This window comes from Topomyia yanbarensis, chromosome 2 (genome assembly GCF_030247195.1).
Source record: "Topomyia yanbarensis strain Yona2022 chromosome 2, ASM3024719v1, whole genome shotgun sequence".
Classification (NCBI taxonomy): Eukaryota; Metazoa; Arthropoda; class Insecta; order Diptera; family Culicidae; genus Topomyia; species Topomyia yanbarensis.
The window spans coordinates 85296036-85311211 of NC_080671.1; the positions used below are offsets into that span (position 1 = coordinate 85296036).

Here is a 15176-nt window from a genome sequence, read left to right on the forward strand (position 1 = left end):
GTATCGAATTATTAAATTATTAATGGCGAAAGAATGAAATTAGTTTGAAAAGGATGATGTATAAAACGACCAAATTAACAAACATGATTATTCAAGTAGTAAATCGAATGTATTTACTTTTTTTCTTGGTGCAGATTTTGATGCAGATTTTCTCAAAAAATAGAATGGAAGTTAATGATTTTTTCACTACAGGTACAGAATAAAATGTGGCAACAATGCACATATGTTGTGCGATAACCCAGTCAAAAAGGGCAAGTTGCTGGCTAGCGGGGGGCTATTTGCCAACTCGGATGCGCTAATTGCCCTACAATTTTCCAGCAATTCGCTGGCAATTAGGAGGCTATTTTAAATGCAACATTTGGGCGATTTGCCGCCGTATTTTTTTGCCGCTCTACCAGCCCTTAAATCGCCCCCAAATCGCCCAGGGAACGCGCCATTTAATCGCCCTTAATTGCCTTATATGAAAATTAAAAATAATAATTATTTTCGGATTCACTATCTACTCACATAAATGTATCAGTACACTAGGTAATCACCAGCAGACTATAGGAAGAATCAATGGTGAAAATCGTATTGCACACCAAAACTTACCACAATCTGACTTTCATTTAGACTTTAGGTCAGAGATCTTGTTCCACATACTTACACACGATTCCACAATTTCCCACATTCGTTGGCTAAATTAAGTGCACTAAACAAACAAAATACAAGCGTGAACACGCCAATTGTTTAAAAAAAATTTAAAGTTAAGCCAAACATGAACCGCCATGTTTGAAAAACGCAAAAAACAACCAAGTCCATTTCAGCCGCCAGAAAATTTGTCTAAGTATTGAAATTGCCTTTAAATCGCATTCGCAAATTGCATTTGTTCCTAGGGGCAATTAGCACAGGCGAGTTGAGTCAAACGTCAATTTTTTTAAATCGCCTGACCATGTTCGTCCGCATTTTTTTTGACAGGGAAGTCTATCACACGAAGGAGCGAGATAATGAACCATCAGTGTTAACATCAAAATTGGATTTATCGTCTAATTGTCCCCAAGTTGGTGGGGGAGTTCTTCTTTTCATTTTCTGACTACGTCTATGTTATTCAGCAATTCATTCTGAACATTTCATTCAAAGGTACCGCAAGTCTCTGGGAGGACTATATAGAGTTCTATGCAAATGATTTCACTCACACTACTTGGTGGTTTGTTTTCCTCCAGCTGCCCTATGTAAAACTGTCAGTCAATTTAAACGTTTGAAATCGCTTGCCTGAAGTAGGGGAGACCGGGGCTAGTTGGCGGTGTTTTCAGTTTTCATTTTTTACCGCTTTGATTTTGGTAGATCTTGCAAAATAGAACACGTTGCATGAAAGGGTAGACTGTTGGAAACATCTCTGAATTTTATTAAATTGTTTGATACGTTGTCTTCATTTCTAGAGACAAAAATATGTAACGCGGAAAAGCCGCCAACTTACCCCAGCCTCGGGGTAAGTTGGCGGTATGTATGGGGTAAGTTGGCGGAGTGCCAGAAAATAAGCAATCCAATGGAAATACAATTACATAAGTGGTCCATATGAAATGTGCCGATTGTCTTTTCAATAAAATTGTATAGTATTCGACACTTTTCATTATATTTCAGTCTCAATACCCCGCCATTTTGACTTCGACGCGTACTCCATATTCAAAAGCAAATTTTCGAAATTCTTCAGGCGATTGGCTGAAATAATTGTCCCCTGCGTTGACGATAGACACAAGAAAAAGTTTCTGTTACTTTGGAGTGAATTCCAGAAATAAAAATATATGATGACTGTTTTTGCACTATAAATAGTACCGCCAACTTGCCCCGTGTGCGTTACCGCCAACTTACCCCAACCGCATATTTTATAAAAAAGGATTTAAAAAATTACTTTTGGGTATGAATAGGTATAACATCTATACGTATGCTGAAAGCTCTTTTCACACACTATCGAAAAGTATAATCGTTCGGGGAATAGATTGAAAACCACCTTAAATAACACAAAATGTTTAAAATTAAGAAAATTTACAGTTTGCTCAAAAACACAATATCGCCCACAGCTTCTACAAAACATAATGTTTCACAACAAAAACACATTGGATAATGCGTTTCACATTACTTGAGGTACACAACGAGAGACATCCCAAGCAACCGAAAGTTCGTATAATGGAGCTGCATAAGCTTCCCGTTTTAAGTAATTTTGCAATACGTTTTATGTTCTTATAGAGGCTTAAGCAACTTTGAAGTTCCATTAAAGCTTAAGCAGCTTGAAAGTTCGCTAAGAACTTTATGTGAACTTTAAAGTGTGCTTTTTAAGTATTATCCGAACTTCTGGTTGCTTGGGATCGCTTTATGTCTAATAGAAACGGAGAAAAGGGGGTTCCGGCAACTTACCCCAACCGCCAACTAGCCCCTGGCTCCCCTATTTATAATGGTTGAGTTGGATCCACCATGCAAATAATTCGATCAAAAAGCCTTTTTACGATTTGTTTTCCTCCACCTAACACACTAATACAATTACAGATTGTCCAGTACTCTATTCTCATTTATTTAAGTTTAATGTATCGGAGGGGCACTCGCAGTGTTGGAAAAAACAATAAATTTCTGCATTTTGATTGAACCATAAGTTTTAGAATCGTTATAACTATTTTTTGAAAAATCGTAGCTAATTACCGTTTTCGACAAAATTATTAACCCTAGAACGTTGCATTGTACCCCACGCCTTCTTTGGAGCCGTGTGAAGACGAGATTTCGGCATTTACTGACCTTGGACCCTAACCATAATTCAATTTGGAGTTCCTAATAAGATCAGGAAAAGGTGGTATATCCAGTTTGCTTATAGTTTTCGTGGAAGCTGATAGTCAGTTTTCGTGCTATCAGTGGAAATGTGATTCGTGACAATACCAGTTTAAATACTGGTTGTTTTACTATGTAAGTAACAATTAGTATTATATAATCGTTTTTAATCATTTATTTAATTAATTTTATTTAATTTTGAAGCGGAACAAAAATCGTTCTCATTTTTGCTGATTTTTATTGTTTATTTTTTTATAGTTTTTCGAAGCAATGGCTCGCAGGTATAATTTGCGCACAATAACTGCTGTAACAGTAACGTTGCGTGTTACCAATGTATTACTGGTCAGAAATATTTTTTCATTTCAATTTACACCCCATTTCGTGGTATTTTCCAAAACCCGATTTTTAAACTTTCACTTTTCAAAATAATTGCTATTTTTCAAAAATTACCGCATAGAGGGCGCCAACACTAATTTTTAAACGGAGAGAGATAGAAATCTGGCGTCTTCCACAAAGTTTTAGAAAAGGCATTTTGCAATAATTCTTCCGAACATCTCGATATTCTATCTCTCTTTTATGTAAAGTTAGTGTTTGGCGCAGCTATACGGCGCAGGTGAAACTAAGATTTTCTAACCAGAACATAACTCGTAATATGTACTACAATTCTTCTGAACATACTATTGAGCTAAATCTAACCATTATTTCACAAAAATTTGTAGTTGGTGGGAATCGAGTGCACTGATACACAAGCATGCACTGCTAGGCCCCAAGTTTCATAACTTCTTTCAACAAAGCCGGATTGACTAGCACTGATAAGTCTGTTGCACTGGCTGTGGAGGTACGCTACACAGTACCGTTCAAAAGGCGACTGAGCTTGTCCGATCAAATACCATGCTGTCTCTTATGTTGTTCTCGTTTCAAGCACACCTTTATGTACAATCTCGAACGCATTAACATTAAGATTTCTGACAGCTCATTTACAACCACAGATGCAAAGTCAAATCAAAGGAGTTGAGTTTGTTTTCCTCACGGAATACCTAATCTCAACCGGTTTTTGCAGTGCATGCAATTATCATGAAATAATTCGGCACCATATCTTCCCGTTAAGGGAATAGAAAGGTCAATAGCGTCGTATACTAGTTGTCTCCTTCGCTCCCGTTATCACTAGCGCCGACACATTTTACTTTGTGCGTGGTCGTGTACGGATGTGATGTACATACTCACACAGCTGTTTGATTCGAGCATTGTATAACTGTACATCGTTCGCTTGGGTTCAATGATTGATGCGAATGTGTATGTATATTTAATTTGTTTGCGTTGCATGCGTGCGTGATAGCAATCTGTGCTTTAATTGCGCAAAGACGAAATCATTGTTAGTAACAAATTTTCGCAAATCGATGGAAAGCGCAACGAAGGTTTGTTTTTTTCTTATTTTCGTTCGATCAATTCATTGATTCCACGTGATTCATTTCCATTCAGCCTATCCTACTTTGATTCTGCTAGAACATACTACAAAGCCTAATTATGAATGTCACCCAAAAAACCGCTGCAAAAATCGCGTTTATGTTCATATATAACATTATTTTGGATTCTTGAATATTTGACGCTTCGATATATGCTTACAAGCACTGAATTAACTACATTTTTTATGTGTACTTTAGGAAAGTTACAATAACTAAACTAGAAAGCTTGTTCTACACATGAAATGTGACTATATTGTCTAAAACTTGGCTTTTCTTCAGCGGTTCGGGTTTTTTATTGCACACAATCGAAAAGTTTTCACAATTTTTCATGGTTGAGATTGTCCCATGAAGATTTAAAACAGTTCAAGTTATTTGTTCGGTTTTCGATCGCAGCTTTCTCTCTTCTTTCTTCAAATCTTCTCAAATAAGTTTAATTGGATTCGAAGAATCAATATCTAACATACGATGTTGACTGGCTATAACATGTGCGAAAGAAATATATTTGATTTATTATTAATCCAAATTTACTAAGAAATGAAATATTTTACATCAAGTATCCCACGTCTACAGTTCGTGCAACCTTATAGGGCTGTCCCTTGTAGTTTTTCTGCTAATAACGTTGTTGGGCAAATCGTGCTTCAAAAGTCGGTTTTATCTTATATCGATTTCTATGGGATGTTTTTGGGATGAATGCCTTGGCGGTAGCTTAGCCAGATGTTTGGTTTAAGGGGGGGGGGGGGGGTGGGGGTGGTTACAATAATTGATTTTTTGGAAATACTAAAATTTATTAATTATTGAATGCTTCGAAACAAAAGTTAGACTAACATGCTATTCCGGTCCACAAACAAGAAGAATCAATATAAAACAGTTTCCAGAGCTTAATAGATTTAATAGTAACTGCCTTGGTTATCGATAATATCATTTAAAACTACTTTGTTGAAAATGTTGTAAACATGCATGACGCATATCTAGGTATAGTGTTGTTTCCATTCATTAGTCCTTGTATACGAAATTTCATTACGCCAATCAATTCAGTACTCAAGTACACCATTAATAGTCGGTAACTTGAAATATTTCAAAATTTCTTTTGTTTCTCATCCTGCTTAGAGGCTATTCATATAATTTATAAGACAACAAAAATCAAATGCTTACATAAACCTATCCTAATCTGCCGAAGACAAACGAAAAATTCCATTTTTCATCATCAATCTTTTACTTTTCGAAATGTTATTCTCGTTAATAATAATATTAGGTTTTTGTCTGAACTCAACGTATTCTAAAAAAACATTTTCAGCAAACATTGAAATATATGTGATTTTTCGGTGAACAATTCTATGTGACCTATTCAAACTTAGCTTTCTATTTTAAAAATTGTCCCTATCCCATATTTCAGGACATCTCTCCAAAAAAAGAGCTTACGATGATTCATGCGGGTATTTTATTTGACATCGATATGATTTGCTTACTATCGGATCTCGGCTAAGAGATCAGTTACAAGAACCCATTCCCACAATTTTCCAAAAATTCCCATGATGCTTAAATCAATCGGTTCTTCCAAAATTATTATTGTATAATATTCAATTGAATTACTCAGCATCATTTTTACATTTCTTATAAAAGAAATGTATAGAATTCGCTCAAACTTTCAAGATTTTTTCCGAGGCCCGGAGGGCCGAGTCTTATATACAATGTCTGTGTGTGTGTGTGTGTGTGTGTGTGTGTGTGTGTGTGTGTGTGTGTGTGTGTGTGTGTGTGTATGTATCGGACAAATTCTCATTCGTGTTTCTCAGCAATGGCGATCTTATCCAAACCAATTTTAAATGAAAGAACTAAAAAACAGTATGAACGCTATTAATTTGTTTTTGATTCTGATGTTTAGTTTCCAAGATATGAATGTTTGAATGGCGTTTTTTGCAGTTTTTTTTGAATTATCTGCCGAAATTGACAATATAGATTAACAAATTATATGTTTTAAGACAGCTTCAACAAATACCTTTCGAACAAGCTATAGATTGTTGAAGTCGGACTATTATCAAAAGAGATATTTAACATTAAATGCGGACGAAAGGTTTTTATCATTTTCCATTGCCAGACATATGACCAAAAACATGTAATCTATTATTAACGCCAAAAGGGCTTATTTTAGGTCAATTGTATCTTCGGAGAATTTAATGGAGGTAATATGCTCTTTCTTTTGGTATTGTGCTTTTGCTGATTAATCCCCCTATGAGTGAGATATTTTCACAAATTTTCTTGGAAGTGATTATATCGAAATGATGCCTTCAGCAAATTTGTAGCTCTTACTTTTGCGAATAACTTTACTGAAAACTTCAAATATCTATTTTGAATACTTTAAAAGTTATGGCTTGTTTTTTGTGGATTACTCTTTGTCGCCTATTTATTGTTCAATATAGTAATAATCTATTGAAAAATGCCAAACATTATTTCGATAAATCGAATTTTGTATTTCATTTTTCTATCTACAACCGCTAGAAATAATCACCGAACACTTCCAAGTTGTCTGGAAGGAACTTGATAACTTATCAGTGCAAAAATGTTCATTTGTGCGAACCTTCTGACTGCAATTTTTCTAACTTATAACCATCGGATCGATCTGAAACATACCGGAAAATGAAAAGCGAAATAAATAACTCCAAGCAACGGCGTAGCCAAGAGAAGGTTTTGAGGTTTAACACCATACAACCCTCCCACCCCCACCACAACAAAAAAAAAATATTGGATTGAAGTTGAAAATTTATTGATGCAGACTGATTTAATTCAATATTACAATAACAATTATCTGATCCGTAGATTGATAACCTGTTGTTGTAAACATCATGAGGACTTTTGATAAATTGTCGGAATGGGGTCCTGATATGTAACTGATCCATTGGTCTTGATTTCACCGTTGTCTAATAGCATCAATATCAAATTCCTGCCTGGAAACATTCCAATAGAAAATTCAAGAGTTCTGTAATCAATCATAATCCTCAGATTTATTTTCAAATTGAGCTCGTTTTTGTAGAAATGTACTGTTATAAGGGTCTTTATTTAATAGGAAGCGAAGTTAAAATTGATGTAATGTCTATGAAACATAGAACTGCTCACCAAAAAATGCATAACTTTCAACATTTGCTAAAAATATTTTTGCCTTTCTCATTCACTCAAAAATTCGTCAATCTAATCCCGACCCGGAGAGCCGTGTGTCATATGTCAATCGACTGAGTTCGTCGAGATCGGAAAATGTCTGTGTGTGTATGTATGTATGTATGTGCGTATGTGGAAAAAAAATGTGACCAATGTTTCTCAGAGATGGCTGGACCGATTTGCACAAAGTTAGTTTCAAATGAAAGGTACAACCTTCCCATCGGCTGCTATTGAATTTTTTTACTGATTGGACTTCCGGTTCCGGAGTTACGAGTTGAAGAGTGCAATCACACAGCAAATTCCCATATAAACTGTAATGAAAAATTTTCAAAATCAAATTTGTATTTTTGATGCCAAATGACTTTAAAATGCATGAAACATTGAGATGTTTGACAAAAATTGACTTCTTTGGTCATTGGTACATTTTTGCCTTTCTCATATAGAAAGGTTATGCAATCACTCTAAAAATCGTCAATCATACCGGCCCGGAGGGAGTATGCAGTGAGGGGTTGCTACTTTAAAATTAAAACTAGTTTAAAATGTCTTAACAAGTTGAAAATTTTCGGCAGGACCTGGACCTCCCGGATCTTTCTCCATGATCCGCCGCTGGTTTCAAGCGATGTTTCAGTATCACATAGTATCTCAAGATCGTGGCTATCGATCCGTTGTATGTGCAAATCGTACTGAACATGTAATATTCATTTCCACCATTGTATTGAACATAACCAGCCATGGAATCGTAGTCTGGACAAATGAGAAAAGCACAATTGCACCACTAGGTGGATTAAAACAGGTTTTTATTTTGGGAATGCGTTGAGTTGAGACGAAAACGTAATATGATTAAAAACGAGGATAACACTTTCCGAATGTAGAGAGAAATTTATGAAAAATGACGATTTCCATGTAACTCTAGCAGGTCCTGATCGATTTTGATGAGCATTTGATTTTTGTTGTATGGCCAATTATATGTATAGGTCAAATGCTCAAAAACGGTAATTTAAGGGCAAGATAACATCATTCTGAAACCGCCAATTTCGGAGGTTTAGTATTTTCGATGAGTTTTATAAACGTTAAACAGCGCTTCATTTGATAAAATAATTCTGACGGTATATCGTCCAAGAAGTATTCATGGTGAATTTTCTCAGGTTAACATTCATGGCTACAATAAAGACTCAACAAATTCGCTAAAGACACGAACTCTGTTACTATTTTCTGAAAAATAATTCTGCATAATTTTAAAACTTCAAAAATTCTGGTTTCGGAATTATGCCGTTTGGACAGTAAGATCGATTTTCACCAAACCCCCACCAATTGTAAAATTGTAAAATGTAAGGGCGATACTTCAATGCTGATAGGTGGGACCGAAAAAGTAAACAATCGCCAAAGGGGCGATACTATCATTTTGTCAATTTCAATAGCAAACACAAATTTTAATTTAATAATTTCAAATACTTCATGAAGTTTTGGGTTTCGATCACTGAATCATGCAATCTAGGATGTAAAAAACACAATAGTTCTTAAATTGGAAATAAAACCAAGTCTGGAAATATTCACTGTTGATTTTCTTTGAATGGTGTCACTGCTAGTGTCGCTTTTTGTCAAGGAAAAGCGTTGATTTCTTAGTTCTCAGTCGCGTTGGAAATTTGAGTAAAGTATAATCTTCAAATCGATTCCAAAAAAAATTCGATTTTTTTTGGCTCAGTACAATATATAACCCCTTTAGGAAAATTCAGTTTTCCCATCACAATGCATTGATTGAGGAATTTAGATATTTTATTAACAGAGCATTAGCAATAATTCGTTTGTATGTCTATTTTATGGGCCATTTTTTTCGCTTTCCCATTGATTTGGTTTGAGATTTCTAGCACTGATGTTGTCCTATGCTGGAGAGGATTGGTGTTAGTAGGTAGGGAAATGAATCAGGATATATCTTGGTAGATATTGTGATTTAGCTAAGTACTGAAGCGTCTCTTTATTTTTTATCAAAGTTTTCAGGAGTGCGATCTCCAGTAGAAATATAAATGCCGAACAGGCATTTTAAGAAATATTATTTATCACATAAAAGGGTAAAGTTGCTTAATATGCGTAATAAATATTATAAAAACAACTACAAGGGCTCTTGATCCATCGGCGGTCCAGAAGAAGAAACGATAGGAGAAGAGTAATAATGGCAAAGACCGACTACCATATAAGCGGTTCAAACTCGAAAGAGTGACCCAGAGTAGTGCACTGGATGATTTTGAAGAAAGGACCAGGAGTGCGATTTTACGAAGTTTTAGCTTCCGATGGCCACTGTTTAGGAAAGCAAAAGTAGTACAAGCTAATGTCATACCTTCATGAGAGCTCAAGAAGTCTTGTAAGTTTGCTTTTTTAAATACGGTTGTTACTTATTGTAGAATTAGACTTCATCCTTCACGGCTATTGTACAACTGCCAGAAGAAACCTAAAACGTTGGTATACAACCGGGAATAGCGAATCAGAAAAGGTTACTATATGTCAGTGATTTACTCAATATAGAATGGATAGAGGCTATAACCTTAACGTCCCTCCAGGTGATGTCTTCGATACGGATCATTATCTTGACCTAGGAACTTCTAGCATGTTGTAAGTCGCCTCTTACGAAATAGGTGCAGGTTTCCAGTGGTTCTATTTATGGCTCAAATAGCGCAAAAAAAATTAGCCCGCCGGACACAACACGGCTTAGTTAACAATTGGCGGGCACGATAACACACAAACTATTCAACGGATTGACTTGATTTTTTTATGAGAGTGCATAATATGTAGCTACACATATTAAATCGATAAACCACGGAAAACTGAATACAATTTTTTTCTACACATTATTTTGAAGAAAAGTGAGCGAATTTTACATTAAAATATTTTTCGGTTTTTATGATATTATTTTCCGTAATTCAAACTTTTTTTTTAGTTTATCGAGGAGCTACAAGTCTAAGCTTTAAAATCTTACTGAATTTCCTGTTTTATACAATTTTATCAAGAGTTATCATGTCCGCCGTGGTGCTCCTCGACGTGGAAATGGTTGGACGTCTACTCTTGGAACGCTTGTATGTGGGGCTCTGCGTGACTGAAAAATACTTTTTTCGTTCATAATGAATATATTAATATATCTTTACATTGCACAAGAGGACCATTGTTGCTGCTCCTCTAAAACCAAAGTTTGACTAGTGATTTTATTCGTAAATTTAGAAACATTATTCAGATCCCGACTATACGACGTGAACTGATTCATGATTAATTGGATCTTGAACATTATCTAGTTTTCGTGGTTGCGAATTAGTTGACAATCTCAAAAAATATTTCTCGCGAACTATTTTACGAAACTCGGAATAATATTTTTTCAGTCATCGTGAATTAGTTCATCATTCCTAATATATTAGTAATGAATCAATACGGGTGCTCGCAAACTAGTTCACAAAATCATAAAATAATAATCATGTATACGTGAACTGAGTCATGATTCTTAACGAATTCGTCTCAACTTACAATTCGTGCTCGTGAAATAGTTCACAAAGTCATAAATTATTATTCATGTAGTCGTGAACTGGTACATAATTCCTAGTATATTAGTCACAACTCACCATTCGATAACGAGAATAGAAGTTACGAATATCGTGAATAAGATCCTGAAATCATGAGCATAAATCACATTATTCTGCTAGAGAAGTCTGATATGAAACTCGTGAAGAAAATATGATAACGATAATATAATTTTCAAAAATTTTGTCTAAGGTCCTGAAATCATGGACATAAATCACACTACACTGCGAAAAAAATCCGATAGTAAACTCATGAATAAAATATTACGCTAACGTAATCAAAAATTACGAACATCGCGACAAAGCTCCTGAAATCATGAACATTGTTTAACTGTCGGTTCTTTTAGTTGATATAGTTTTTACACATCAATGTATCTCCAGATCATGAGCAAGAATCATAAGAAAAACTAAACATGTCCAGGGCACAGCCGCCATAACCCAACCAAGCATTGAAATGTAACGCCATGCATATTATTGATGCGATCTAGTTTTTAAAAACAGAAATAGTTTCATGAACACGAGGTTTACTATACATAATTTCAAAAACTTAGTCACGATTTTCGTAAATTGTCACTTCACGAAATCGTGATTTTTTGTTCATGAATTTATGAACACATTTCCTTCCGTGTGTGGGTAGACTGAATATGCGATACCAGATCTTCATTACTTAATATATTTTTTTTCAATTTTTCAGAGTTTTTTCCAGTATCAGTATTATTGGTACACTATCCTAGCAGTTGCCTTCTATGCAGCGAATAGGAAGCAAAGCTCATCGAAAATGAATGGTTAAATTTGGCTTCGGAATGAAGAAACAAAACATTGTTTGTTTTATGCTCTTTTTGTTCTTAATGGAGATTAATTTAGGTAAAAACTATTTTTCCTCCACCAAGCAGAAAATAATTTTAATGTGAGCGTTGAGGGCACAAAACCTATAACTAAATTAGTTATGGATTTTGCCATTCGAAGACGTCGCATCAGAAACCGACTAAGTTAAGTGACAGGACGAAATATCAATCAGAACTCCTTTTCTTGCGTGCCATTACATTAGGAGTTTGCTCAGAAACACAAATCGTGTTTTCGTTTTTGGAGCTAGCATCAATCCGGTGTTAGCTTAGGCTTGTCGGATTTTGATGAAACGAAGTCGAAACGCAAATCCCATAACTAATTTGCATTGTTTGTTGTTTTCTTTCCAAATCTTGTTAGAACCAAGAAAATTGCTTTGAGTTTGTTATTGAAGTGTCGTAAATATCCAATTAAACTCTTACGAAAAATTGTAAAAGGGAAATGCAAATATCTTTTTCTACTAAAACACGTTGTTTTTGATCAAGGGAAGGCGGCATTCGTAATCAACAAGTGGTCAAAAGCATAACCACATCTGGTGGTAACTACCTAACTGTTAATGTTTACTCAAACACGAGATGATCGTCTGTTCTCGTTTGTCGGGCAAATTCCACATCCTCTGCGCTTTTTTACAATTCAGGAAAAAACGCGTGCGGTGGCCTTTCATGACGACTAATGATGTTCCAAAATCGAGCCATCTGAAACTTTGTTCGGCCTTGATTTGGAAAAGCACTCGGGTTGTTTGGCTCCGATAAGGATGATATCGACCAACATTCCATTGGATAATTATTAGCATCATCACAACCTCGATCATAACAAACTAATCCATATTTTCATCTAAAGCCCGCTAATATTTGGCATCCATTTATGGAACAATGGATTTTTTTACGGTTTTCTTCGATAGAAAATTTTAGATTTTTTTAAAATGATCTTCATAGAATGATAGCTATGCAAATTAACCGCTTTTTCTGCATCCTTGAATAAGTTTCATGTGTAGAAAATCTCTTGATATTCCTATCTGGTGTGCTTATAGAACAATTCGCGTTCGATGTTGCCTGTAAAACGAAATTGCTATTTCTATTTATTTTAGAAGCACAATTTTACACAATGTATGTAGTAGAACAGTACACAATCGACAAATTTCACTGATATATTTTTTGATATACATGACAATGTGCACATTAATAAAAATTTTCCCATATTATTTCCTGTCGGAATTCCATTCTGATAATCGATGACAGTGATGGAGGCACAGCATCTTACAGATAGGATAGTGACGTAATTCGTGCAAGAATTCGCACAATTTTTTTCGGTAAATAACCATGTACGCGTGATGCCCACCACGAAGGCGTACGAATGCAAGAAGATACCTTGAAGCTTCCTGATAAGAAATAAGCCTACGCCGACAAAAGTCGATCGATTGCTTAACCCGGGTGACAGTCGTAGTCGAAGTGCTATTGAAGGTGCATCAAAATGAAATTTAAAATCGTTGTAATTTTCACGACGATTTTACTTGCAAGTTAGTTTCTAATGGGGTGAAAAATGCCATTGTTATTAAATTGAAAGTTTATTAAATTGCAGCTTCCCACGCTCAACTGATTTGCTATCACTGCGATGATTGTGATTACGATGTTACCGCAATACAACCATGTGGCTTTGATAATACCATTTTGACGCCACCAGATTGGGGACAAAGCACGATTTCAGGTGGTGCCAACGATCCGATTTTGACGCCCCCGGGTGGTGACAGCAGTACCGGCAATCCTTTAGACCCCATTCTAACACCTCCCACTGTTCCGGGAGGAGATGGAAGCGGCACCGTAAATCCAGGAGATCCAATCCTAACACCACCGAACAACGGAGGAGGTGAAAGCAGTACGGGAAATCCCGGAGATCCTATTCTGACGCCACCGAATAATGGAGGTGGTGAAAGCAGTACGGGTAATCCAGGTGACCCAATACTAACGCCACCGAATAATGGAGGTGGCGGAGGCAGCACGGGTAATCCAGGAGATCCTATTCTGACGCCACCGAATAATGGGGGAAGCGAAGTTAACACAGCCAATCCAGGGAATCCTATTCTAACACCTCCCACATTTCCTAGAGACGGTGGTGTTGGAGTTAAGGGAATCGAACTGAGTTCTGAAGACCAACAGTATGTTTGTCTAATGACTAATTCAGTGGGTTAGTATCGAGCCTGAATCGAAAACAAAAGTTTGAGCACTGACATATTTCCTGTTACAGTGAACGGTCGTAACGTGATTCGTCGGGGGTGCACCCAGCTTGGTTCCAATAATGATGAAACCTGCAGTAGAGTTTCCGGAGGACTTCATAAGCATTGCGCCATTTGCAACACGCACTTGTGCAACTCGGGAGCTTAAACAGCGGAGGATTAATCTATGAAAAGTAATGTACATCAAAGATGTCAATTTGTAATCCTAAATATACAAGATAAAATTGATTGCTTGAAGATTATGCAACTGCTTGCTAATTTAGCATGCTTGACGATTCCATTGAATTCGTGTACCAAATGAGTCACATCGTATGACAAGTGCGCGGGTAAAACAAAGTAACAGAATAAAGGAGTTTTGAAAACAACATTTGTCAGTGATTGATTACGGAATGACAAATTAAAAATGCTAATAGTTATATACATATTAGTAAAGATTGATAAGGGAGCAAATGTCGTCATCTATTTGGACATGTACTTTCATGAACTGATTTTGTAGCAAGTCGTTTACTGATGAATCTTTTTGCAGTTTCTCAGATTGACGATTGACATAACCCATAGCAAGCGTCAAAGAAGGCCTAGAAAACTACCTGAAGCGCAAAGTAAAACAAATTTTATTACAAATAGATAAGTAGTTATTATTTTAGTGTATTCAGAATTGCACATATTTGATCGCAAGAAAAGAATCGAAAACCATTGACCATTTTGCGCCAGCCATATCAGCAAGAATGCTTTATTAACACATTCATTGGTTTACTTTTGGTCCATTAAATCATCAATCAATTATATAGCGAGTAACGGCGCTTTAACCTAGGCTTATTAGCCAGGGCAAGGTGTAAATACCTCTGTCCCATCCCAAAGGACCAAAGGAGTGGCATTAACCTTCTTAGCCAAGTCACTCCCAACGATTTATTATATCCCCTTTAAACTGAAACGGTTGGTACGGTTGTCCTCGTTTCTTCCTCCTTTGAGATTCAAAACAATACGTTAATTACATTACTCATTGAATGAATAATTTAATTGCCGTCTAATTTTGAAACATCTCCAAACCAAACTCTGCACAGTAGGCCTGGCCGTTTTATCATTTGCGACATATGAAAATATGCTACAAATATTAATATTGACAAGAAAAACACTACAGAATAA

The 15176-nt window shown here is 35.9% G+C and overlaps 1 protein-coding gene across 1 annotated transcript; it reads left to right on the forward strand.

The window, feature by feature from the left end:
• Positions 1-13167: 13167 nt before the first annotated feature.
• On the forward strand, positions 13168-14661 carry LOC131678715 (nascent polypeptide-associated complex subunit alpha, muscle-specific form-like). Its single transcript, XM_058958989.1, has 3 exons — positions 13168-13319; positions 13382-13984; positions 14045-14661. The coding sequence occupies exons 1-3, from the start codon at positions 13274-13276 to the stop codon at positions 14179-14181; spliced, it is 786 nt and encodes a 261-aa protein (XP_058814972.1). The 5' UTR covers positions 13168-13273; the 3' UTR covers positions 14182-14661.
• The last annotated feature ends 515 nt before the right edge of the window (positions 14662-15176 follow it).